Source organism: Triturus cristatus, chromosome 4_2 (genome assembly GCF_964204655.1).
Source record: "Triturus cristatus chromosome 4_2, aTriCri1.1, whole genome shotgun sequence".
Classification (NCBI taxonomy): Eukaryota; Metazoa; Chordata; class Amphibia; order Caudata; family Salamandridae; genus Triturus; species Triturus cristatus.
Window position 1 is genome coordinate 321924318 of NC_140586.1, and position 24636 is coordinate 321948953.

Genomic DNA, 24636 nt, shown 5'->3' on the forward strand with positions numbered 1-24636 from the left:
CACTTTGTAAGGAAGCTTACTTATATTTCATCCTGTGTCTTTTACAGTGCTGCAGTGGGGCCTTAACTTGGTCTTTAAGTTCCTAATGTGCACGCCTCTCGAACTCATGCAGAGTTATTCTTTGAGGATACTGACCTGTGAGACTTTTTCCTCAGCGCAATCATTTCTGCTCTTCGGGTCCATGAGCTACAGATTTTATCTGTACAGCCTCCTCCTTCACTGATAAGTTGGAATTTTGGATCTTGACATCCTTTCTTCCAAAAGTGGTCTAGTACTTCTATGTGGGACAATCCATCACACTCCATGCTCTTTCTTCTCTCAGCCACATCCCTCAGAGGAGAGGGGGGGTTGAACCCCAAGATAGCCATTAGCTTCTATATTGATCAGACCGAGGAGCAATGTTATTCTTTCCTCTACTCATGCCCACTCCTTTAACAATAGTGGATGTTGGATCACTCCAGAGTAGCTGAAAGGAAGAGTAGGACCAATATACTGAGGTTCTGGTTTCAGGGTCGAGGGTGGAGATCTCTGCGATGGTGCATCTTTTGGGGGGCAGAGGGTCAGGATCATAGCACTGGCCACTGATGGGCTTGCCTTTGGCGTGCCTATGGCGGTCTGCATTATGTAGGTCTTGGGTGGGCGCGCTTCTGTTGGTGGGCAGAGCGGTGAGTGGTAAAACCCGGGCAGCGACGGTGTCACTGGATCAATCTGGAACAAGCAGGAACTGGAAGCCACAGGCAAGTGGCAGGCTAGATATCTCAGTGCCAGGTGTGTTCAGAGAGGGAAGGGCCTATTGAGGGGTGTGGATTGGAATGGGTTTTACTGTGACTTCACTGTAGGTTTTTTAGGTTTCTGATTAAGGCATGCAGATTTGGTAATTGAGACCTTTTTATTTTCAGGATGAAGTGGTCAGCAACAAGACTCGCTGTGACAACTTGGATAAACAAAACCGGCTTCTGCATGAGCAGATAGAAAATCTGAGCAACAAGATGGTAACCTCTGTTCAGGAAGGCATTCAGAGCACACTTAATGTCTCGCTCAACGAGGAAGGGAAGTCTCATGAACAGATATTGGAAATTCTCAGGTAATTTAGCCCATACAAGACCTTTTTTTTTAAAAAAACTTTTGAATTGCAGTTTGGTGGTACATCAATACGTTTTACAATGGCAGTTAAATGACAGCGTACAACTATGAAAGGTACATTCAGTTAGAGTATATCTGTGACACACATCAAATGGCATTCTAGAGCATCACAACAGTGATAGTTTAGAACATTGTTAGGTGATACTGTGCATCTGGGAGACATAGGCCACTACCCTGTTTGTGGTGGGGGCGTCCGAGTTCGCGTGCTGTAGCAGGTAGGTTTAAAGTGGTTCCCAAAAGTCTTTAGGAGGGGATGCAGGGTATAGTTCCTGAACATATATTTCAGCTTGATCTCTGAAGTAGATCATGTCCTGTATCCAGCGTTCATGCCTAGGCACCATTTTTTGTATCCAGTGTAGGCCACTGGCCTATTGGCAAGTAAGAGGGGCGAACGCCACGTTAATGCAGTCTCTTGGGGAAGTCTGTGGGAACACCCACCAAAGCCTACCATGTCGCTGAATAGTCCAAATACCCCAGACCACTATTCGGATATTTTGGGACAGCTCCATGCGACCTGCAGAAAGTACACATTAATTGCTCCACACTTTTTACATGGCACCATAGCAGTGCCAGAAATGTGGCCAGTTATTGGTGCATAATGTAGAGACCATGAAAGAATTTGATGTGTATGAATTTGTGACGATGGGTAAGGGGAGCTTCATGCACCTGTGCACAGCAGCGAGACCAACATTTTTTGGAGATCGGAACCCGAAGTCCTCCTCCCACTCCGATGTGCTGAGGTAGATTGTGGCTAGAGCGTGCAAGACGACCTCTATAAATTACTAGCATTGGTAATGCATTGGTTTTGCCTGTAATTAACAAAAAGCGCTACACAATGGCTAGTTAGCAAGAACACACAAGAGGTGATCACTTCACACTACAACAAAGCGTCTATGCAATTAACTAATGAAGTCTAATATGCTTTCATGAGCTGTGAGGGCATGCTTGTACTCCACGCCCCAAACATTCACACGAACAGCATGTTAAAAAGAATAGCTGGTTCTGATGAGCACAATTTTGCTGCAAGCAGTAGAAAAAGCATGCTAAACTGCAAAAGGCATCTTAACTGTATTGAACGTGAAAGCCATGGTCTGTGCCACTGAACATGCAAAATGAAAAATAATCGCTGAGGCTTTGCGGTGGACGAGTTTCAAAGTTGAAAGCAAGGCTTGGAGCACGATGCGTTCCAAGTCAGGTGAATTAGTAATGAATGCGTTCTGATACTAAAATGGTTTCTCTCTGTAACCCATTGAAATAATTGCTGAAGGGTCGAACAGCCTACTCTTTGTCACGGATTGTTCTGTGATTTTCGCCTCTGAAAGGCGCACATTGTTCCACACAGAAGACGTTCAAAACCTTACCTCATTTTTTGATCTTGCGCTATGCTAAGCCCAAAGAAAACCGCACTGTGAGAAGATGGCTTGGTATATTGTGTACACTTATGTAATTGGCACATTGCACAAATCCAGACAACCCTTGTGGTTATTTTATTGGTCTTAGACAACCTTCGAAAGCTCTCTAAGTGGTAGCTGTGGAGAGCAGCAGGGGCGGCAAACCCTATCCTAAATAAGTGGAATGCGAACCACGACTCGAGACGAAATTGTACCCGGAAGACGTAGAAGTGTCTGGGACCCAAGCATCCACCCGAGGGAATTAACTAGGAGCCCCACAGAGGTCGTGTGCGAAGTGGGAACACAACCGCGTGATCAATGTAAGTCACGGTTGCAATTTTAAAGAAGGACCCTTCCCAGCAGGCCCTGAAGAAATCCTGTGGAAGACAGAAGGTTGGAGAGCCACCCCACCTGTGGATACCTTGGGAACGAGGATTCCTACCCCAGAGAAGCTGGGTGCATAGGTGTGAAGTGGTGTCGGAAACTGCAATTGAACCCGATGGAGGACGTCCGAAAAATGCAGCTGCTGGAGAAGTTGAAAGTGTCTGGTAGAACCCAAAGGTGGATTCAAGATGTGAAGAACCTGCAAGCAGAGGGGACAGAGTCTAGGCCACTCGGGATTGACCAGGAGGCATGGAAGACGAATGCCCACCGATGTCTGGTGTTGCAGTGAAGCTGACAATGACCTTCGAACTGCAGCTGTGCGGACCAGGTCATGTTGAGGATGACCAGGACCCAGATACGAGCTGTCCCACGTTGGACGTTGAGTCGGTTTCCGGCCGGAGCACCAACAAGTCTTGGCAACTGAAACCAGCGTGGAAGTTAAAGGTGCAATGTCTGAACCAGCAAGGTCCAGGAGACTGGCCACAAGCAGGGGAGCCCAAAGAATACTAAGATGACCCTAAAGAGGACCCATAGGCTGGAGGCACTGGAGTTGCAAGAGCACCTCGAGCAGCTCACCAAAGATGCAAGAAGATGTGGTGAGGATGAAAATCTTGGTCACTGGAGATGCTTGAGGTTGGGGCTACTTGGAGCCCGAAGATCTTGGTGGAAGGAAGCCAAAAAGCATTTGCAACTGCAAGTCGACACGGGGGCACAGGGGTTCGGTTCTTGCAGCTCAGATGAACCACCACCTGTGTTGCTGAGCCTTTCATAGTCCGAGGGAGCTCAGGATCAGTAGACGGTCAGCTTAGTTGCGGTGCCTGCTGATGCAGGTAAGTGACTCCTTCACTACAAGGAAGGGACTGCACAGGGGGGAGGATACTCCCCTGTCCTTTGACCAAGTTTGCTCTAGAGCGGGAGCCAACAGCTCCCTGAACTGGTTTGAACTGGACTATGCATGGAGGGTACCAAGTGTACCCTGCACGCAGACTATGTGGTACCACCCTGCCCCAATACACTAAATCCTGTCTGGGAGGTGGTGACACCTGTGACAGGATACCTATTATGCCTTCCTCTGCCCGAGATTGGCTCAGCAGCAGGAGGACAGAAACAGGTCTCTGGCCGGGAGCAGCACTAGCGTGCTGTCCGGGTCTGGAAGACTGATACCAGGAGCACTGAGGCCCTCGCAAAGGAGTTTCACGGTGCATGGAATCATACCTCTCTCACAGAATTGAGTGTTTTTGGGTATGATTCCAACATGTTTGATACCAAACATGCTAGGGTTCGTTACAGCCAGTTTTGAGATGGTCATCGCGTAATGACTCGGTGCCCCTCTATATGTCAAATAGCTATCTCACAACTCGGGAGAGTAGACTGCATGGGCTATAGGGGTGTCCTGCTCATGCAGGAGCACCCTCCCACTTAGAATCAAGCACCCTGCTTTCAGGATTGTAAGGCCTGCCTTGGGGGTGACTTATAGGTTTTAAGTGTAGTAACCCTAGATATAGGTATACCTATATCTTTCGTAAGTGGTACTAGCACCAGCTTACACAGTCTGCAATGGCAGGCCTGTTGCTACAAATTCAGTGGTGTCCCATGGGTGGCATAATACATATTTCAGCCCATGGGCAACCCCTGATGTACCTATGACCTGGGTACCTTAGTACCATATACTAGGGACTGATAAGGGTACACTAGTGTCCAATCTAGGATGTACCCAAGTACTTACCAAACCAATTTAGGGGAGCAAGCACAGAGACTGGGGTCCTGATTAGCAGGATACTAGTCAGAAACAGCATTGTATCAAGCAAAAAGTGGAGGTAACCATGAAAGCACATCCTACAAGCACACTATCACGATTAAAGCAACATTTTGAGAGTTTGGCTAGAATAGATCTTTTTTGCCTAAATTGCGCACAGACCTTTGATTGTCTCAAAGAATTATGCATCGTGGTGAGGAGTTCGCTGTAATGAGGCTGTCTGTGTGTCGCCTGCTTATCTTTGGGGTAAAGATGCACAAGGCAAGGTCTGGGGAGGATCTGACCTGGCAGTTCAGACTAGACAGTTCCCTTGGAGATCAGGGTTAAGACGGATTAGCATATGACTGGATCCAAACTGGAATTGCATGGTGAGCAAAAAAACTATAGTCCGGCCCCTATCTCCGTACTGGGGTGAATGTTTGACATTGCTCAGCATTAAATCCATCAATTTTTGTTTTTGCATTCTCCGCATCGAGCAGCACTGCTGCTGCTGGCAAGGAGGGATCGAGCTGGTGCATTTAAGTTTGTAAATTATATACTGTGGATCTCTGCAATGAATACTGATTGTTCGGAAACTAACAAAGCATTGACATAGCCAATAGGTCTCGCTTTTGGGACCATATAAGTATTTAGTTATGCAACTGTTGCATGGCTAAACACTTATAAGGTCTCAAAGGCGAGACCTATTGGCTATGCCAATGCTTGTTTTCTTTCTAATCACGGCACCGGTGCTTTACTTTTCACATTAAAAGTAAAGCGCGGGTGCCGCGATTATAGCAAAAGTAAAGAAATAGAGGTTTGGTTCTATTTCCTTACTTTTGCTATAATCGCGACACCGGCGCTTTACTTTTAATGTGAAAAGTAAAGCACCGGTGCCGCGATTAGCAAGCTAAAAATGCTACCGCCGGCCACAGCTTGCAGTGAATGTGCGCGAGTGGTGCGCGCGCGCAGCAGTAATCACGCCATATGGCGCCTCTGCTGAAGCCCGCGCACATGCACTGCAAGCTGTAGCCGGCGGTAGCATTTTTTAAAGCCCTTACTAAAGTCTCTCCGAGCAGCGCATGCGCGCTGACTCAGCGTGACCTAAAAACTGCATTAACAGATGCTGCACTAGCAATTTAGCCAAAGTTTTTGTCTCAGTTCAAATGGGACAATGGCCTGTAAGAGGTGCATTTGGTGGATCTATGTCTGGATATTGGCTTGAGACATAGGTCAATTTCATAGTCAGTCTGCCCACAGGGCGAGCATATTTCTGTTGGTTGTTTGGGGGTGTCCTTCCACCTCTATTGGAATGCATGAGAGGCTATTCTACATCAGAAGTCTGCAAGGAGCCAGGTATCTAGCAAGAGAGCACTGACGAAAGGAACCATTTTACAGATGCTTTCATTAGTACTCGCTCCTTATTGTAGCTCATGAAATGTTTATAAATATGGTAACCATCTTGGAACGCTATTCTACAGACTCATGATTTTACCGTTACAAGATGACCACCATGCTTAGTAGTCTATTAGCGACCCGGTAGCACTGTGAAGCATGCACTGACAAAAGCATTTGAAGAATGGATGCTACAAAATCAACCCCTTCTTTTTCTAGTGTCCATTTTTGTCAGATGTTTTTGTCTGTGAGTGTTCCTCAGTATGAAAATGAGCATTGTCAAATCTAAAAGGTTTGACGTTTGTACACGGGGCAGACAAGTTACAAACGTCAAACCTACAGGTTTGCCAATACTTGTCCTTTTAGAGAAGTACTCCATTATGTCTAAAGTACAACATGTAAATGTATATTTATTTTGCTCCTATGTTATGCCTAAATTCATTTCTGGTTGTTGTTCTCCTACCACTCACTGGCTGTACCTTAATGTGATTTAAAAACTGCTAATTGTTTCTTGCATTATACCATGTGCTTCCCTTCAGTGCGTGCATATATACTGCTGGAGCCTGTCTTCTGAACAATCGATAGAACCTACTTCTCGTGCTTAACATGTTTACCCTGCTAAGTGCCTCCCTTTACCAGTACAGTTGTCTAGCCACAATATTTTGTGAATATCTAGAGTCTGGAGATTTGCTTTTGATCTCCAGTTCTCAACTCTATTTTTCTGTGATGGTCAGAGCATCCTTGAATTTGTTAGCTTTCGGTTTTCCTTGAATGCAATTAATACTGCTTAATGGTACTATAAATGCTATCTCCAATTTGATGGCTTGAACTACTTGTTCCTAATCAACTCCTACCGGAGTGGTAGCTTCTAAGATTGTTTCACTGTGGCATACAAGCCTGAAGAAGAGGAGGCTTTCAATGTCATGACATTCACTTCAGTCGAACCACAAATTTACAACATTAGGAGGAGGTGGGGGAAATATGTGCTGTGTTCAAGAGTAAACTTTTGCACATGCCTTTGGCCCTGCAGGGCTATTACTCTCTGGCTGGTCACTACCACTCAGGCAAACATCTAAACATTTCTCTTCATTTGAAAGTTACCCCTTTCCATACCTGGGGATACTTCACCCAGGTTCTTGTAATATGTGTTTGTTCTGTCTTATTGATGAGAAACAGCCAGACCCCCTATCTTCCATGTTCTAGGTAAACTAAGGCAAAATACTATTTGGGCCAATTCCCTCTAGAGGTGATTATCTTATGAGGCTGGTGCTGTAGGCCTTAACCGCACTAATGTAGTTATCTCTACATTCAGATTCAGCATCTCCACTTAAAATGCTGTGTTCTGGCACAATTCAAGTCATGCTCAGATTAACACAAACATTACTAAAATGCACATACTAATGTACTGATGTCGGTGGTTAGGCCAAGATGGAAACCTCATTTCAGTTTCCAAGAATTTTAACAAAGTAACTAACCTAGGTTTTTCTTTCAGGTTTGTGCGTCGTGAGAAGGAAATTGCAGAATCCCGGTTTGAGGTGGCACAAGTGGAGAGCTTGCGCCACCGGCAGCGAGTGGAGCACCTGGAAAGGGAGCTGCATGAGCTTCAGGACAGCCTCAATGCAGAGCGGGAGAAGGTTCAGGTGTGTACCAGGGTTTGGGATACTGCTGAACAGGTCGACCCTACATGTACTCGCAACTATCTTTAGAAGTACCTTGAAAAAACTTCTATTCTACATCACAGGAGACGATATTTATGGACAGACCGGGTATATGCAAGAAAACCATCCTACCTTCAATGTATACTTTATCCTAACGTTTTACCTTACAGTTTAATACCTGTTCATTGTAGACTAGAAGTGGAATGTATACCCTCATGTCTGTGGTCATTAGGTGCAGTCGATTGCCCAAGCTTTGCACTTTGGTTTCTGCTTTGAGGTGTCTCAATATGAGATGCCCCATATGGGGGTTATTTTAGAAAAACAAATGCAGAGATGAAGTGTGACTGGGAATATTCCTTATCAAGTTATTTCTACCCTTGATGCCTTGTTTTTGTTGTAGTTAAGGCGAGGTAGAGTTTTAGGGGTGGGAGTTGTGCAAGTAATAGCTAGTGTTAGGGCTACCGGAAAGGTTAAACATTAGCAGGTTTATACTTGGCCTTGAATACTGATTTGGTTTGAAGTTAGAGCATGGGGAAGAATTGTGTAGGTTTGGAGTAATATATTTTGATGCAGAGGAACTCGTAGCAGATTTATTGGGGCAAAGTAATGTTACTGTCATTTATTTGCCTTCCATTTCGTACGCAGACAACACACAGCTCGTACTGTCCCTAAACCACCCTAAAAAGCATGATAATGACCCAGAATCCTGTTAGAGTGCAGTAGCCACTGGGACGAACCACTCCTTCCTCAAACTGAATGGGGGAAAAAATGGAGCTTATGATTCTGGGGAACAATAACGGCTCCCCCCAAATTGAAATGGCTCAGCAGCCTAGGTGGCCCCCGATTCCTAAAGAGAGAATCAAAAGCCTAGGAATATGGCTGGACAAATCCCTAAATCTTAATCATCAAGCAGTACAGCCAGCAGCTATGGAATTCTAAGACAACTACGGAAAATTCTGCCGCTGCTTCCAGACTCAGCCTGCAGGACACTAGTCCAAGCCCTGGTATTGCCGCGACTGGATTACTGCAACTCGTTATATTTGGGTACCCCTGAGGCTACCACGAGGAGATTGCAGGTGGTTCAGAACTGTGCAGCCAGACTGTCCCCAGGAAACAATCGGCCAAGCCAGCACTTAGGGCTTTGCCCTGGTTACTGATCTTAGAACAAATAAATTTCAAGTCACTCTGCATAGTGTACAGAACTCTGTGGGGTACCGGTCCTAAAATCCTACAAAACCTGCTGTCCTACTTTCCATCTCGAAACTTGAGAACCTCCAAACTCTATCAAGCCAGGGTCCCCAAGATCAAGAGACCAAGAGCGGGCGCTCCCCTGATCTCAGTCAATGCCTCTGTTCTCTGGAACACGTTACCAACCCAGCTCTGCTCTTTGAAGAACCACCTCGAATTCAGGAAGAAGCTACAAACTTGGCTCTTCATGAACTTGCAGTAAGTCTCCTGTTTTCTGTTGATGGTTGGCGTAGAGCGCTGGGATGCCTACGGGTAGCCATGCGCTATATTAAGAACGCATTAATAATAATTTCGAAGTGTTGTCAATTAAGTAGATGTTTTTATGAACTTCTGGTGCTGCGCTTGAAAGAGCTATGTAAGATTAGCCCTGGGAAATCAGTCTCCTTGTATACCTTCTCCCCTACCTCTGTGTTCCACAAGTGGTCCTCCACTAAACCATAGATATTCCCTACTCCAATTCTCCTTTTTTTGTTGAACATTTAATGACTAAACTGCTGTTGTGTGTTTTCCTGTAGCGTTGAAGGCAATTGGCTCCTGGTCAGCTTGTAAGAGGTGTGCAGCAAATCAGTCCTTCCCCTAAATAAATAAGGGAAACAGCCTTTACAATGAGGTTTTTACCTCGTTGTGCCTTTAGCAAGCATTTTTTACAACACATAATTTTACAACGTGCATGCCTTTACAACACATGCCTTCACCAAGCATTTAAGCTAAGTTAGGTCACCCCCGCACAAACACATTGTTTTTATATATAAAAATAATGCGTGGTAATGGCAGGCGTTGTAAAAGCTTATCCGTGGTAACAAATGTGTGGTCAAGGCGTGCTAGGTATTTTCTTGCACTGTACCGTCGTACAACCCAAACATGGTCTTCATCTTCTAAAACATGTGTTCGAGGCATATGAGCTGCAGATTGTACACTTTGCATAGATCGCCATCTGGTGTTGGGCCCGGATGTTTGCAGTTTGTTTTTGTTCTTTGGACAGTCTTTGGAAGTCACCAGTTCGGTGATTCCTCCTTCGGTCCGTACTGCGCATGGGCTTCGGCTCCATCCTCAGATTGTTTTTTTCCGCCATCGGGCTCGGATGTGATACTTCGTGCTCCGGCTTCGAACTTCTCCGGTTCCAGCCTCGACGGAAAATCCTCGTTCATCGAGATTCTTCATCTCTCGTAGAGGCACTTTCTCGATTCCATGCACCGGCCTTCGGGCCCTCCTTGACTCCGGTCCCGGCCGATGGAAAGGACTCAGTTCAAAAAGTGCCCAAAATGTGGGTCTAAATTTCCCCACAGCGACCTCCATCAGGTGTGTAACCTTTGCCTCTCTCCCGAACACGAGGCCAGAGACTGCCCCGCCTGCAAGTCTTTTCGATCAAAAAAGACGATTCGGGATCGAAGAGCTCGACGCACCATGGCGCACTCATCGACCTCGGCTCCACTGGACATCTTCGGAGACGACACCGGAGCTTCGGGGCAACAACACACCGAGCAGGAGGAAGACATCGTCAGCGCTTCCGAGGCAGACGACTCCGACCTGGAGGACATCACACCGGTGCAGAGGGTCGTGAGTACTCTACCCCCTCCCACCCCCGCGCCCATATCCAAAGAGACTCAGGTTACACCTTTGCCTTCGGGCCTAGGGAAAACCAAACCTGCAGCTTTCATCACCCCACCTTCGGGCCCGGTGTCGAAGCATCACAAGTCTCACGGCAGCTCGGGCTCGAGCCAGCCTACTCCTGGTGCCGATAAGCACCGTTCGGCACCGAAGAAAGTGACGCCCAGCTCGACTCCAAAGCCACCGGTGCCGAAGCCTGGACTCTAGGTGCCGACGAAACACAAGCATAAATCCCTCGGCACCGACGCTCCCGCGTCGAAGCCTACCTCGGCGCCGAAAAAACCGGAGGTTCCAAAAAAGCATGGCGCAGAGAAACCACCCAAGTTCTCTGCTCCGAAAACATCGGCGCCAGCGGACGATTCGGCGCCAACGGAACTTTTTACTCCTGATCCTTCTCAAAAAACCTTATCAAAGGATCCAAAGACTGGGCTATTGATTTTGTCTGTCAAGAAAAGACGTCTTGACACACCAGCTCCTCCTCCACCGCCCAAACGGAAGAACTCTGCCACATCTCCTCTCAGAGTGCCCTCCCCACCACCTCTTCCACCTCCTCCACCTCTTCCACCGCCTCCCCCTCCCAGGTCTCCGCCACCCTTGCCTCATCACTCCCCAACCCCATCCCCAGAACCGGATTACGGGGACCCAGATTATGATCCAGCGGACGCCCCGTTGGACCCCACACCCCCAGGGACCCCAGACCCATGGGAGGATTACCAAAACCCTGACATACCAGATGTGCCCCAAGATGACCTCTACCCATCCAGGCCATCTCCCCCGGAAGACTCACTAGGTTTTCACCACTTAGTGCAGCGGGCAGCACACTATCATGGGGTGGAACTACATAGCGAACCAGTGGAAGACTACTTCTTACTGGATACATTTGATATTTAGGATAAATCCACAGCCATCTTGCCCATGCTTAAGGTTGTCACCAAACACGCTGCAGAGGTGTTCAAAGACCCTGTCAGGGCCAGGGTCCTAAACCCCAGAATAGAAAAAAAAATACAAAGCAGCACCCACAGATCCTGCATACATTAAAGGCCCTGCTCCTTTAGAATCCCTGGTTGTGTCCACAGCTAGAAAGCGGTCCAACTCCCAGTCCTCAGGTGAGGCTCCACCGCCAGATAAGGAATCAAAACTTTTAGATGCGTCAGGTAAACGCACTGCCTCGCAAGCCGCAAACATCTGGCGCATTGCGAATACACAGGCGCTACTTGCGCGTTATGACAGAGCACATTACGATGAGCTTGAGGCTCTTATGCAACACCTCCCGGAGAAACACAAACGTAAAGCTCATGACCTAATACAAGAGGGAAAGCTCATTACTAACACCTCCATTAAATGTGCCCTCGATGCAGCGGATACTGCTTCTAGAGATATAAATACTAGTGTCCTGCTTCGTCGTCATGCTTGGCTCAATCTCAGGGTTTAAGCCAGAAGCCCAGGCATCCATACTAAATCACCCCTTTGACCAACATCTATTTGGGCCAAAGGTGGACGAAGCATTAGAAAAAATGAAAAAGGACACGGACACAGCAAAGTCTATGGGGGCATTACAATCCCAAACCCCTAGATGCTCCTTTTGACGTTCGTCCTTTCGTAGCACAGGCAGAGGTTACTCCACCGGTAGCGCCTCTACCTCCTACAAGTCCCCTCCTCAAAACACCTTCTCAACGGGCTACCAAAGAGGTGGATACAGGGGCAACAACAATAAGGGCAGGGGCAAAACCAACACCACCCGTTCTGCCACACCGCCCGCACAATGACTTCCCCTCGCTCCCCCCAGACCATCCCACTCCGGTCGGGGGCAGACTGCAACACTTTATTCACGCTTGGGAGTCCATAACATCGGACAAATGGTTGACCCAAATTATTCGGTCAGGGTACTGTCTCGAGCTAACATCTACCCCACCCAATATCCCACCAAGGCACCGTCCAATGTCACAGGAACATTCCACACTGCTCAAACAGGAGATGATCTCCCTCCTCCAAAAACACGCTATCGAGCAGGTCCCCGTCAATCAGCAAAATCTAGGGGTCTACTCTCTGTATTTTCTAATACCGAAAAAAGACGGGACCCTGCGGCCCATTCTGGACCTCCGGCCTCTAAATGCATACATACATTCAGACCATTTCCACATGGTCACCCTACAACAAGTCCTCCCACTCCTCTGTCAGGGAGACTTTCTCACTACCGTGGATCTGAAAGACGCATACTTTCATATTCCAATACACCCTTCTCACAGGAAGTACCTCAGGTTTGTGGTGGACTGTCAGCATTACCAATTCACGGTTCTCCCCTTCGGGGTCACCACCGCAACAAGGGTGTTTACCAAATGCCTAGCGGTAGTAGCAGTACACCTCAGACGTCAACATATTCACGTCTTCCCTTATTTAGACGACTGGCTGATAAAAGCCGCGTCCTACGACCAATGTGTGCAACATACAAACAGCACCATCCAACTGCTCCACCAGCTAGGCTTCACGGTGAACTACCAAAAGTCCCACCTCATACCATCTCACACAAAGCAATATCTCGGGGCCACTATAGACACCTCCAAAGGTATAGCCTATCCCAATTCAGCCAGGATCGCAAGCATACAAGCCTTGCGCCAAACGTTCATTGCTCAGCACTCTCTCCCAGCAAGAGTGTTCATGAAGCTAATAGGGATGATGGCATCTTGCATTTTCATAGTGCCCCATGCAAGACTCCACATGCGTCCACTCCAAGAGTGCCTAGCACGACAGTGGAACCAGGCCCAGGGACAGCTTACGGATCTGGTGTTGGTGGACGGCCGCACCCATCACTCTCTGCAGTGGTGGAACACCACAAACCTTTCCAAAGGGCGGCTGTTCCTGGACCCGGTTCCTCAGGTGATTCTAACAGCGGACGCATCGCTCTCCGGCTGGGGAGCGCACCTCCTACACCTCACAATGCAAGGCCTATGGACGCCACAGCAAAAATTGCTCCACATCAACCATCTGGAGCTATTGGCGATCTTTCTAGCCCTAAAATCCTTTCAGAAATAGATTTCAGCCAAAGCAGTCCTCATTCGCACAGACAATATGACTGCAATGTATTATATTCAAAAACAGGGGGGGGACACGCTCTCCCGCTTAGCACAGAGCATATGGAGATGGGCAATTCCACAAAACATCTTTCTCCTGGCACAGCACGTCCCAGGCATACAAAACACCATGGCAGATCTGCTCAGCAGACGCAACAAATACACGAATGGGAACTGCATCCACAAGTCCTTCGCCCATTCTTCCGCAAGTGGGGGCATCCTCAGATAGACCTCTTCGCCACCCACCAAAACAAAAAATGCCCAAGCTTCGCCGCCAGATACCCACACCCATTGCCCAAAGGCAACGCGATATGGATGAACTGGTCAGGCAGATTTGCATACGCCTTTTCACCTCTCCCACTAATTCCATTAGTGGTCAGGAAACTACAACAGCACTCCCTCACTAATCATTCTGGTAGCCCCAACATGGGCCAGGCAGCCGTGGTACACCACACTATTACAGCTATCAGTGGTACCACATCAAAAACTGCACCTGTCCCCATGCCTCCTAACTCAGAACCATAGCGAAATCAGACACCCGGACCCAGCTCAGCTCAACCTTGCGATCTGGCTCCTGAAATCTTAGAATTTGGGTACCTTGACCTTTCCCCCTGACTGCATGAATATTATCAACGAAGCCAGACGTCCTACCACTCGAGCATGCTATGCCGCAAAGTGGAAGAGATTTGTTGTTTACTGCCGTAACAATACAATCAACCCTTTAGATGCATCCATACAGCATATCATATGCTATCTACTCCATCTTCAAAGGTGTAACCTGGCATATTCTTCCATACGCCTACACCTAGCAGCGATTGCTGCTTACCTGCAAAACGGACAGCATTTATCACTGTTCAGAGTGCCCGCTATTAAAGCCTTTATGGAAGGCCTTAAACGCATAATTCCACCCAGGGCACCACCTTCTCCTGTATGGAATCTAAATGTAGTTCTTACAAGGCTAATGGGTCCGCCCTTCGAACCACTGCATAAATGCGAGCTACAGTTCCTCACCTGGAAAACTGCTTTTCTCGTAGCTATCACTTCCCTTAGGAGGGTTAGTGAAATACAAGCGTTCACTATACCGGAACCCTTCTTACAAATACATCACAGCAAAGTGATACTTCGTACGAATCCAAAATTTCTGCCCAAGGCCATTTCCCCCTTCCATCTCAATCAATCGGTGGAATTACCTGTTTTTTTCTCGCAACCTCAATCTGTTGCGGAAAGGGCTCTACATACACTTGATGTTAAGAGGGCTTTACTGTACTACATACAAAGAACGCAGCCCTTCAGAAAGACTAAACAATTGTTTGTCTCCTTCTCTCCACCGCACAAAGGCAACCCCATCTCTAAATCAGGGATAGCTAGGTGGATTGTAAAGTGCATACAAATTTGCTATCAAAAGGCAAAAAGAACATTATCTGTTCCACCTAAAGCCCACTCTACAAGAAAGTTAGGGGCTTCTATGGCTTTTCTAGGGAACATACCCTTAGATGACATCTGCAAAGCAGCCACATGGTCAACACCGCACACCTTCACAAAACATTACTGTGTAGACGTGCACTCCAAGCAACAAGCTAGTGTGGGCCAGGCTGTACTAAAGACACTATTTCAAACCGCTGCAACGGATACCGGTGGTCGCCGCTAAATTTGTGTACTGCTATATAATCTATGTAAAGTGTACAATCTGCAGCTCATATGCCTCGAACGGAATATGCTACTTACCAGTATGCATCTGTTCTTGGCATGTAGAGCTGCAAAGTTGTACACGCCCACCCGCCTCCCCGGCTACCTATATCCGTTCCAGTCGATCTTATTTAGATACAACACACATGGGTTTCTCACTGTTATCACTACGCTCCATCATTTCCCTGCTGGCGAAAAACAATCTGAGGATGGAGCCGAAGCCCATGCGCAGTACGCACCGAAGGAGGAGTCACCGAACTGGTGACTTCCAAAGACTGTCCTAAGAACAAAAACAAACTGCAAACATCCGGGCCCAACACCAGATGGCGATCTATGCAAAGTGTACAACTCTGCAGCTCTACATGCCAAGAACAGATGCATACTGGTAAGTAGCATATTCCTTTTGTGTAGCCTTCAAAAAGACTAAAATCTATTCTTCAGGGACCCTTGATTTTTGCCTACCTGTCACTTGCATGAATAGAGAAAAAAAAAAATGCATACATTTTTGCGAACAAAACAGAGAAGTCTTCAGTGCTTTTAAATCCAAACCACTCGATCAGATAAAATGACTAAATAATGGTCATCTATCCCTGGCAGGATGATCATCCAGTAGGAAATTCCTATAGTCCAAACATTTTGTAATGATGATTATTCATAGCATTTTCAGGTTTATCCACAGTATTTTTAGATGAGTTCCGTGAGAAATGTCCATTTGGTCTTTGCTTTACACCGTTAGTGGCTTGCTCAAAAGTTGCAGTAGGATGACACTTTAAAATTAGCTTTGTTATGTTAGACATGGGTCCTGTGCTCACTGTGCCACTGGAATCAAGCTATCCTGGCTGAAGAGTGGTGAAATCCCGAAACCTGTCCTAGGATGCTTTTTTCCGGTCCAGGGAGGACCTGGCTTGGCAGTTTAGGCTGGACTGTTCCCATGAGGCACAGGGTCAAGACTGATTTGCATATGGCCAGGCCTAAACTAGGGTGTCATGGTGAGCAAAAGAATGATTAATTTAACCCAGATCTCTTGACTAGGGGTGAATGTTTTGATTTGTTCTGCATTCCGTCCATCAATTGTGTGTCTTTTGCTTTCTCACCCTAAGTGCGCCAGGTATGCCCAGACGTGGGTCCTGGGCTCACTGTGCCACTGGAATCAAGCTATCCTGGCTGAAGAGGGGTGAAACCCTGAAAAGGGTCCTAGGATGCTTGTTTCTGGTCCAGGCAGGACCTGGCTTGGCAGTTCGGGCTGGACTGTTCCCATGAGGCACAGGGTCAAGACTGATTTGCATATGGCCAGGTCTAAACTGGGGTGGCATGGTGAGCAAAAGAATGATGGTTTTAACCCAGATCTCATGACTGGGGGTGAATGTTTTGATCTGTTATGCATTTCGTCCGTCAATTGTGTGTCTTTTGTTATGTTAAGACTGCTGTTAAACTGTATAAGGTAGTTGTAGAAAGCTTGCTTTTTATGTAGTGTACCAAAAAAAGGTGCATTATGTAGAAAGCCCAGACGCCCATTATTGGCTTACAGGGCTTAAATTAATAATCCCAAAAGCACTTTTGTGGCAGTGTGGGCAAGCAGTTTAGGCTTCTAAGAAGGTAGTGTTAAGCATTTTTTGTACACAGTCAATAAATGAGACGCACACTTGGGAACAAACTCGAGACCAATTTAGAAAAATTACAGGTATTTTTATATGCATTTTAACACCAAGAACTTTTCAGGATATCAATTTTTACAGGTAACTAAAATTGTAGCACAGAAAGCATTGTTGCGCAGTAATGCTTTCCAATGGAGAAAGAAACATATACTGCATACAGGGACATGCAATCATATGCCGGGGGTCTTCTTTAGGACTTGGGTGCTAGGGAGACAAGGTCCAAAGTAACACTAGCAATTTGAGTTTACCTTCCCTGGAGTGTCCGGGTGCAGAGATGCTGTGCTGGACAGGTTGGTAGCTTTGTGTGCTACATCGTAGGCAGAGGGGGGCCACATAGAAACAGGCTGCAAAGGGGGACTTGGGGACAAGTCTGGGAGCTGCCAATCAGTGGCTCTGTTCTGCTCCTGGGAATGGGGGGGGGGGGGAGGAGGGGGGAGGGAGACAGTCTGTTGTCCTGGACCCAGGCCAAGGAGCTCTGGTGCAGAGGGTTTTTGGTCGTCTGTGCGTGTAAGGCACTTAAGTTTCTCGGGTAGACCTGCAGAGGGGGGCAAAACAGGACAGCTTGGCCACTCTCTGTGATGCTGATACCCCTCATTGGCTGGCCGTTCATTTAAGTGTTTGAGTCCGGATTGGACTCAAACAAGCTCTGGTTGCTGCAAGAGGGCTGGTGCCCTGGGTATTGGTGCAGGGTGGCTCCGGTTGGTCCTGGCGTCTTCACACTTTGTGGGGAGACTGATCTGACCTCCAGGAGCACAGTGACCTCCTCCGGGGCGGCTGCTGCGTCGGTGGACCTGGTGGTCAGCAGAACAGTGAACCAGAAGTTTTGGTCCGTGCCTTCAGGTTGCAGGGAAGTGGCTCCTCCACTTCAATGGAGATACTGACTGCTTAGCGAAGTGCCCAAGGCCTTCCGAGGCTTTTGGAAGATGCACAGCTGCAGGACAAGTTGGTTTGTCATAATTCTTGGGACAGGAGCAGGCAAGCAGGCAGCAACTCTTTGATGACTTTTCTCTGTTCTCTACTTCTGCTATCTGCTGATAAAGGGCCATACCCAGAAACATGTGTCTAGATAGAACAGCACTACCTGCACCAACTTTGGTGTAAAGACGACAGCAACTTTGAAGTAAGCGTACTGCATTTACCAGAATGCAATGGGGTTAACTGTGCTGGAATTATAAAGTCCACCAGTAGTCTGCAGTTCTCTCCTTCTGCTCTTCTTGGGCCCTCTTCTTTTGTCAGGTTGTTCTGATTTCCTAGTGTCCGGGGCAGCGGGGGTACCTAAATACTGAATATAAGGGTGTAGAGGGTAGCAGCCAATGGGCTACTTATCCTTGGGGTCACTACGCCCCCAATATGACCACTTCCTGTGGCAAGTGGGCATAACCCTAGCCCAGAGTTCCTAATTCCACCAAAATCAAGACGGTGGAATACTTTCGTGGAGCACATCAGGCAACCCAACTTAGGGATGTGACTGACCTGGTAGTGCACCACTCCTACTTGTGTAGCTAATTTCCCGCCTGTCCTGGTGCCAAATGGGCCTCAAGGCAGGGGTGGCTTTCTCAGGTCTGAGGGATGTCGAGGTCATATATCAAAGGTGGCAGAGGCTTTGAAACCTCAGGCCTTGGTATGCGGATTCACTAGCCATCCTGCTGGAGGAGGTGATGACACCTCCTGCCAGAGCAGGCATTGTTCCTGGCCTCCTGAGAGCATGGGCTTTAACATGCAGGGGGGTCAGAAACGCATCTGTTATGGCAGGCTGGAATGATCCAGTCAGCAGCACACTAGAAGACTAATAAGGTTTGGTTTAAGGGGGTCCCTCTAAGGTGCCCTCTGGATGCATGTCTTAATAAATCTAGTAATGGCATCAGTACAGATTTATTAAGACAACAGGTTTGATACCAAACACCAGTATTTTCTGTGCAGCCAACCTGTCGCTGAGGAACTCTTAATGACCAGTGCCCAGTATATATACACTTTAGATGGTTTCCCTGTTCACTTGCATCATCTAGTAATTGAACTGGAGGACAATACAGGGAAACAGCTGCCCATGCAGATATGTTCACATGTAATATAAGGCACCCTGCCTTAGGGCTACAAGTCCTGCTGTAGGGTTGACTTATATATACTACATGCAGAGACTTTGGCATGGCCCACAGTGAGTGTGCCATGTCGTGTTTTCACTCCTGGTTTTGCACCATGACACGCAGTCTGAATGCAATTTGTGTGGGGGGTCCCTTAGGGTGGCATAAGACATGCTGCGGCCCTTGGGGACCCTCTTTAGTACCTATTCCCTAGGTACCAGGGGTACCATTTACTAAGGACTTGCATAGATGCTTACGTCCTGCCAATTGGGTTACAATTACACTTTACTTGTTTTAGGGTAAAGAGGACTGGCACTGAGGTCTGGTTAGCATTCCTCGGTGCACTGTCAGTCAAAAACCAGCATCTAGTAGTTCCAAAGGTGGCAAAGTGGGGGGACAATGCAACAAAATTCCAGTTTCCTGTCGTATCCCTTTCAATTAGTCACGCTCCTATATAAAGTCTTGGAAAGGGATGTCAAAATAGGCCCCATCAAGGCTAGATTTTAAGGAGAATAACGAAAATGCAAGTGAAGTTCATTTAGATTAATTGCATTGGAGTTATTTTAAGTGGATATGCTTAAAGTGACATGGATCCAACCCTTTTGCACCTACATAAAATAACCCTGTAGAAAAATGTCTTTATGTACTTTTGCTTACTCCGTGATTAAAGCTCCTCCTAGTTATAAGTGGGCTTGGCGGAGTTCGCAGAGTTTTACTCAGCTGAAGTGCCATAAAAACTCTGCCACGCTCTGTGGAGTTCCGCCAATAGCAGAGTCTGATAAATCGCGCTGCTCACAGCCATTTTTAGTCCTGGGGGTTAATCCCGCTTTCTAAAATCAGCACATACAACACTACATGTCGCGCCAGAAGGGGCTGCTGCTTCCTTCTGTTCAAGTAGACATTCTACTTGAGTGTCAGCCTCCTTAAGGCGAGTGGCTGATTTCTCAATGCCACCGCCTGCATTAAGAAATCTCACTGGGACGAGGTCTAGCGCGCAATTTTTTCTCTGAAGTGCTCGCCAACTTAAGGTTGGTGAGCTGCTGGAGGGAAAAAGCGCTGCTCCGTGTCACTTCTTGGGGTTTTTCGGAACTCCCGTGCAGAGTGGGCAAAATGCCAAGAACTCTGCCGGCAGAGTGGAATTCTATGCCTACCGCTAGTTACAAGCCTGATCCCTCGCATATTATTATTTGCAACTCCAGTGGTACCATCCTGCTGGTCATCTTTCATATCTGTTTTCAATCTCTGGCATTATGGTAATGTAACTGGCAAGGGCATTTTCTATGCCTTCCTCAGTAGTGATACAAGATCAATCAGTTGTGTGGGGAAACAGTTTCTACAGTGAGACACACTGGAGTCTGGCACCTATGGAGCAGTCTCATCTCTCACCACCATGTGAGGACCTTGCCACATTCTTTATTGAAAAAGTGCAAAAAATCTATAGATCCTTCCCACTGCACTCCGCTACTTCGTCCAGCTTCTCTACATCCATCAGCAACGGCACCATGTTGAGGCACATACATGAAATCTCTCATGAGGACCGTACTAAATTATGTAGAAAGGTCAAAACAGGCTCCCCGGCAGACCCTAGGAGACCGACTCACTATGTCGAATCTCTAGACTTTTTCCTACCTACCCTGGCGTTTATACTGAACCTTTCTTTCTCCTCCGCCAGTGTCCCGACTGCCTGGAAACAAGCATGGGTCTCTCCTATAATTAAAAAACCGACCCTTGACCCCTCCAAACTGGAGAATTTTAGACCCATCTCACTGCTCCCATGGTTGTCCAAACTTGCAGAGGCCCACGTAAACATCATCCTGGCTAAACACATGGACCAAAATAACATCTTAGATCCCTCTCAAAACGGGTTTAGACCAGGCCACAGCACGGAATCTGCCCTCCTAGCCACTTCGGAACATCTCCGGACGATACTTGATGCCTGTCAAAGTGCTGCGCTGATCCTCCTAGACCTCAGCGCCGCCTTTGACACGGTATCTCATAACATTCTCTTACATCGTCTGGCTATGGCGGGAATTTCAGGTCTTGCACTGGAATGGTTCCGCTCCTTCTTGACAGACAGAACTTTCCGGGTATCAGCTCCTCCATTCCTCTCCCAGCCCCACCCCATCGGACAGGGAGTCCCTCAGGGCTCTGCACTCAGCCCATCCCTTTTTAACATATATGTGCAACCACTTGCGGCAGTGGCTAGAGAATGGGACCTTACGCTGGTGTCATACGCTGATGACACACAGCTAGCCATCACTCTCAGCGAAGGCCCATCCACCTCAGCCGCTAGGTTCAGAGATGGTCTGGCTGCGGTGGCCCAATGGATGACAGACAACTGCCTGCAGCTTAATGCAGGCAAAACAGAGGTGCTGCTCCTTGGAAAGAACCCCAGCCACTGGAATCAACACTGGTGGCCTTCGTCGTTGGGCGCCGTTCCACCCCCTAAATCCTTGGTCAAAAACCTTGGCGTATGGATGGACTCCTCACTCAATTTTCAGACCCACACAAAAAAAGTAGCGGCCACCTGTGTGGGACTGTTGAGGAGCCTCAAACCTATACTCGGTTTCTTCGACCCCAAGGTTCGCCAAGTGATTGTCCAAGCCACTATTCTCTCCCGCTTGGACTATGCCAATGTCTTACTTCTGGGCGCCAACAGAGCAGAGATAGCACGATTGCAACGTGTACAGAACACTGCGGCCAGAACCTTGGTCGGTCTTCCACGCAGTTGTTCAGCCAAAGCCACAATCCGTAAGCTGCACTGGCTTCCCATTGAATTTCGTATCCAGTTCAAAACCCTTATCATGATTTTTAAAATCTTTAAAACTGGACGCCCTGATCTTCTCCGATCACTCCTCTCACCTTATGTGCCTCAGCGTAATCTACGCTCCCTAGGCCAACATCTGTTGATGGTCCCCCGCACTAAGCTCGCCCGCACTGGTGGACGTTCTTTGAGTGCTGGGAGCCAAACTTTGGAACTCCCTGCCAGTTCACATCCGTTTATTGGAAAATTTGTCTGCCTTCCGGAAAGCCGTCAAAACTCACCTATTCCCCTCCTATTAGGTCTCCTAGTTGCTTTCTCTTTTGTCCTCCGCTGAGTTTGCGTGGTTCTTTAGCGCCGGGACGCCTCTTTGCTGGGGCAGCTGTTTGCGCTTTACCAAATTATAACATAACATAACATAGTTGGGGTTCATTGAACTATAGCTGGATGTTGAGTCTGGGTTTTCCCTCGCAAACTATTCTCCCCAAAGATCTCCGTGTCATTGTAGGTGGATCGGCAGGGACTCCCCGGATACCGACTCATGCCGTACCCCCTGCCCCGCCCATCTTATGAAGTTTATGAAGTTTACTGACGAAGAAAACGGAAAAACCGAAACCCACATAACGCTGATAGCGCGTTCATTGTCCTTTTGTTACTTCACCGCTGATGGTCCTGTTTATCTCTAATGTAAAGGTCTCAGCCTTACCGAAGCCATCGGATGTCTACTCGGCTTATTGAAGTTATCTCCACTCTCGCAGGGCTTTCTCACTTCTAAGGTAACTTTTTCATCTAAGGCTACCTCTCCCCCTTTGTGTACCCTACTCCTCCACCCCATCTTGGTGTGCTCGTTTTGTCCCTTTAGATGTCCTTAAGATGGCGGCAACCACATTTATGCTTACCTAAAATGGCTGAGACATAAATGTCTCAGCACTGACATAGGACCTTTCCCACCCCCAGTAGTCCTACTGCTATTTTCATAGTTGGTCCCCCGTTTCACCAAGAGCTCTCACCTTCCCCTATAATCAGTAACATAGGACTACAAGGCTGCTCCTCTGGGCAATGGAAACTGACAATGGACCACTCATTTGCGCCATTAGTCCAGTCCCAATGAGGCGGCCATCTTAGACTGCCCCCTTCCATTACCACTGTTTGACTGACCTTCGCCTCTTCTCTCCACATTTCAGATTCTCTCTTTAGCCCTCACTCAACATATCGTTTACCTCTTCTCTTCTAAACCCTGTTCTTTTTCCTCCCCCCCCCCCCCCCCTCCTGCGCCTCTTCCTTTTCTGCACCCAGGGCTACCATCCTATTCCAGTCTGTCTCCCCCCACCTTTCCTTCCAATCCTTTTCCACTTAGACCTGGCTTCAGCTTTCACGCTTCTCACCCCCCATATCGCCTCCCCCCTATCGTGCGTCACACCGCTGGGGGTGGGCGTCATGGACTGTGCAGGTACACACACCTACAGCATCATTTATCCCCCCTAACCTATCTAAACAATCAGCCAAACGCTTCAAGCATAATTGTATTAAACTCCACCCTGAAACTCTCTTCGCGGACCCTTATTTCTCACCTCGTAGTGGAGTCACTACCACAGATTTCATTTTCCACACTAAACGAAGAGCCCAGTGGAGAAAAGCATTCCTAGCCTCTCTCTCTCTCGATCTCCTCTACGAGGAAAACCGCACATGGGACAGCCTTCGTTATTTCCCCCTCCCAACTCTTTCATGCGACAGCGACCATCACCATATACAATAACGACACTATCCTCATTTAAGCCACGGATCATAATTTAAATCTTAGACAACATCTTCCCCATCATTAAAAACCGGGTGTCTATATCTAATCACAGCTGCCTTCTCAACCCGCTCCCTGTGGCAACACAGACTGGATTAACTCCCCCACCCTGACTTAATATTTCCCTGCTTCCGCCCGGTTCTAGTCTGTCCCCCACACAATTTACCCCCCTCTCCCACACAGCACTTAACCTCACCCTCACCACCCGGCTCGCTTGACACCAGTCCCCGCATACTCCCCAGCCACCGCTGACACCGGTGCCTTATGACTCTTCCCCCCCCCCCCCCCCCCGTCCACCCCTACCATCCACACACCCCCGTCACTGCACCTGACCCGTTAACTCTACTGCCCAGCACGACTGCGACAGCCTACATGCCTCCCTTAGATGAGGAACCTATTCCTCTGAAGCCCACCGCTCCTCTCCCCCTTACAGTTTATACCCCTCTGATTCTATCTCTTCCGCCACCTCCCCATTGCCTGACACGGCCTCTCCTGACACATACTCCCCACAGCGCAGTCACCCACCCTCACGCAGACTGCGGACTAATAATGTCACACCTCACCCCCTTTCTGATACTATGCTTCCCTCTGAGCAATCCACCCTCCACCCTATCCCTATTCCCTTACAACAGCCAGCAACCCCGACTTTACACCCTCCCACACAGCCTCCCTCAGGCCCAACACACCCTCCTACCTCTCACTCATCCGCACCAGATCCTAGACTACACGAAATTATGATCACCTTGCACCAAATTAAAGCGGAGCTTCATTCGTTCATAGCTATGTTGTCGAGACATTCATTGCGCCTCACGCCCTCAAAGACCTATAAATCACACGAGCACCTGGACCTCATTTCATCTGCCTCTAAAATGCCACCTCCCAGTTGGAAAACAGTTCCTTCCCACAACACACTAACACGCCCTATGCACAGCACCAATCCGTTTTCGGAGAGCGATCTCCTCTCTTCTGCACTCTTACGAACCCTCCCTCCCCAACTCCCTTACGTCCTCTCAGATAACCATCCCGACTAT

The 24636-nt window shown here is 47.9% G+C and overlaps 1 protein-coding gene across 8 annotated transcripts in view; it reads left to right on the top strand.

The window, feature by feature from the left end:
• TPR (translocated promoter region, nuclear basket protein) overlaps nucleotides 1–24636 on the top strand; it is a 645150-nt gene that overhangs the window by 208471 nt on the left and 412043 nt on the right. For all 8 annotated transcript variants that reach the window (XM_085601673.1, XM_085601674.1, XM_085601677.1 and 5 more), the window contains exons 26-27: nucleotides 900–1084; nucleotides 7541–7688. In XM_085601673.1, coding sequence (XP_085457799.1) covers nucleotides 900–1084; nucleotides 7541–7688 — 333 coding nt within the window. The remainder of the gene's footprint in view (nucleotides 1–899; nucleotides 1085–7540; nucleotides 7689–24636) is intronic.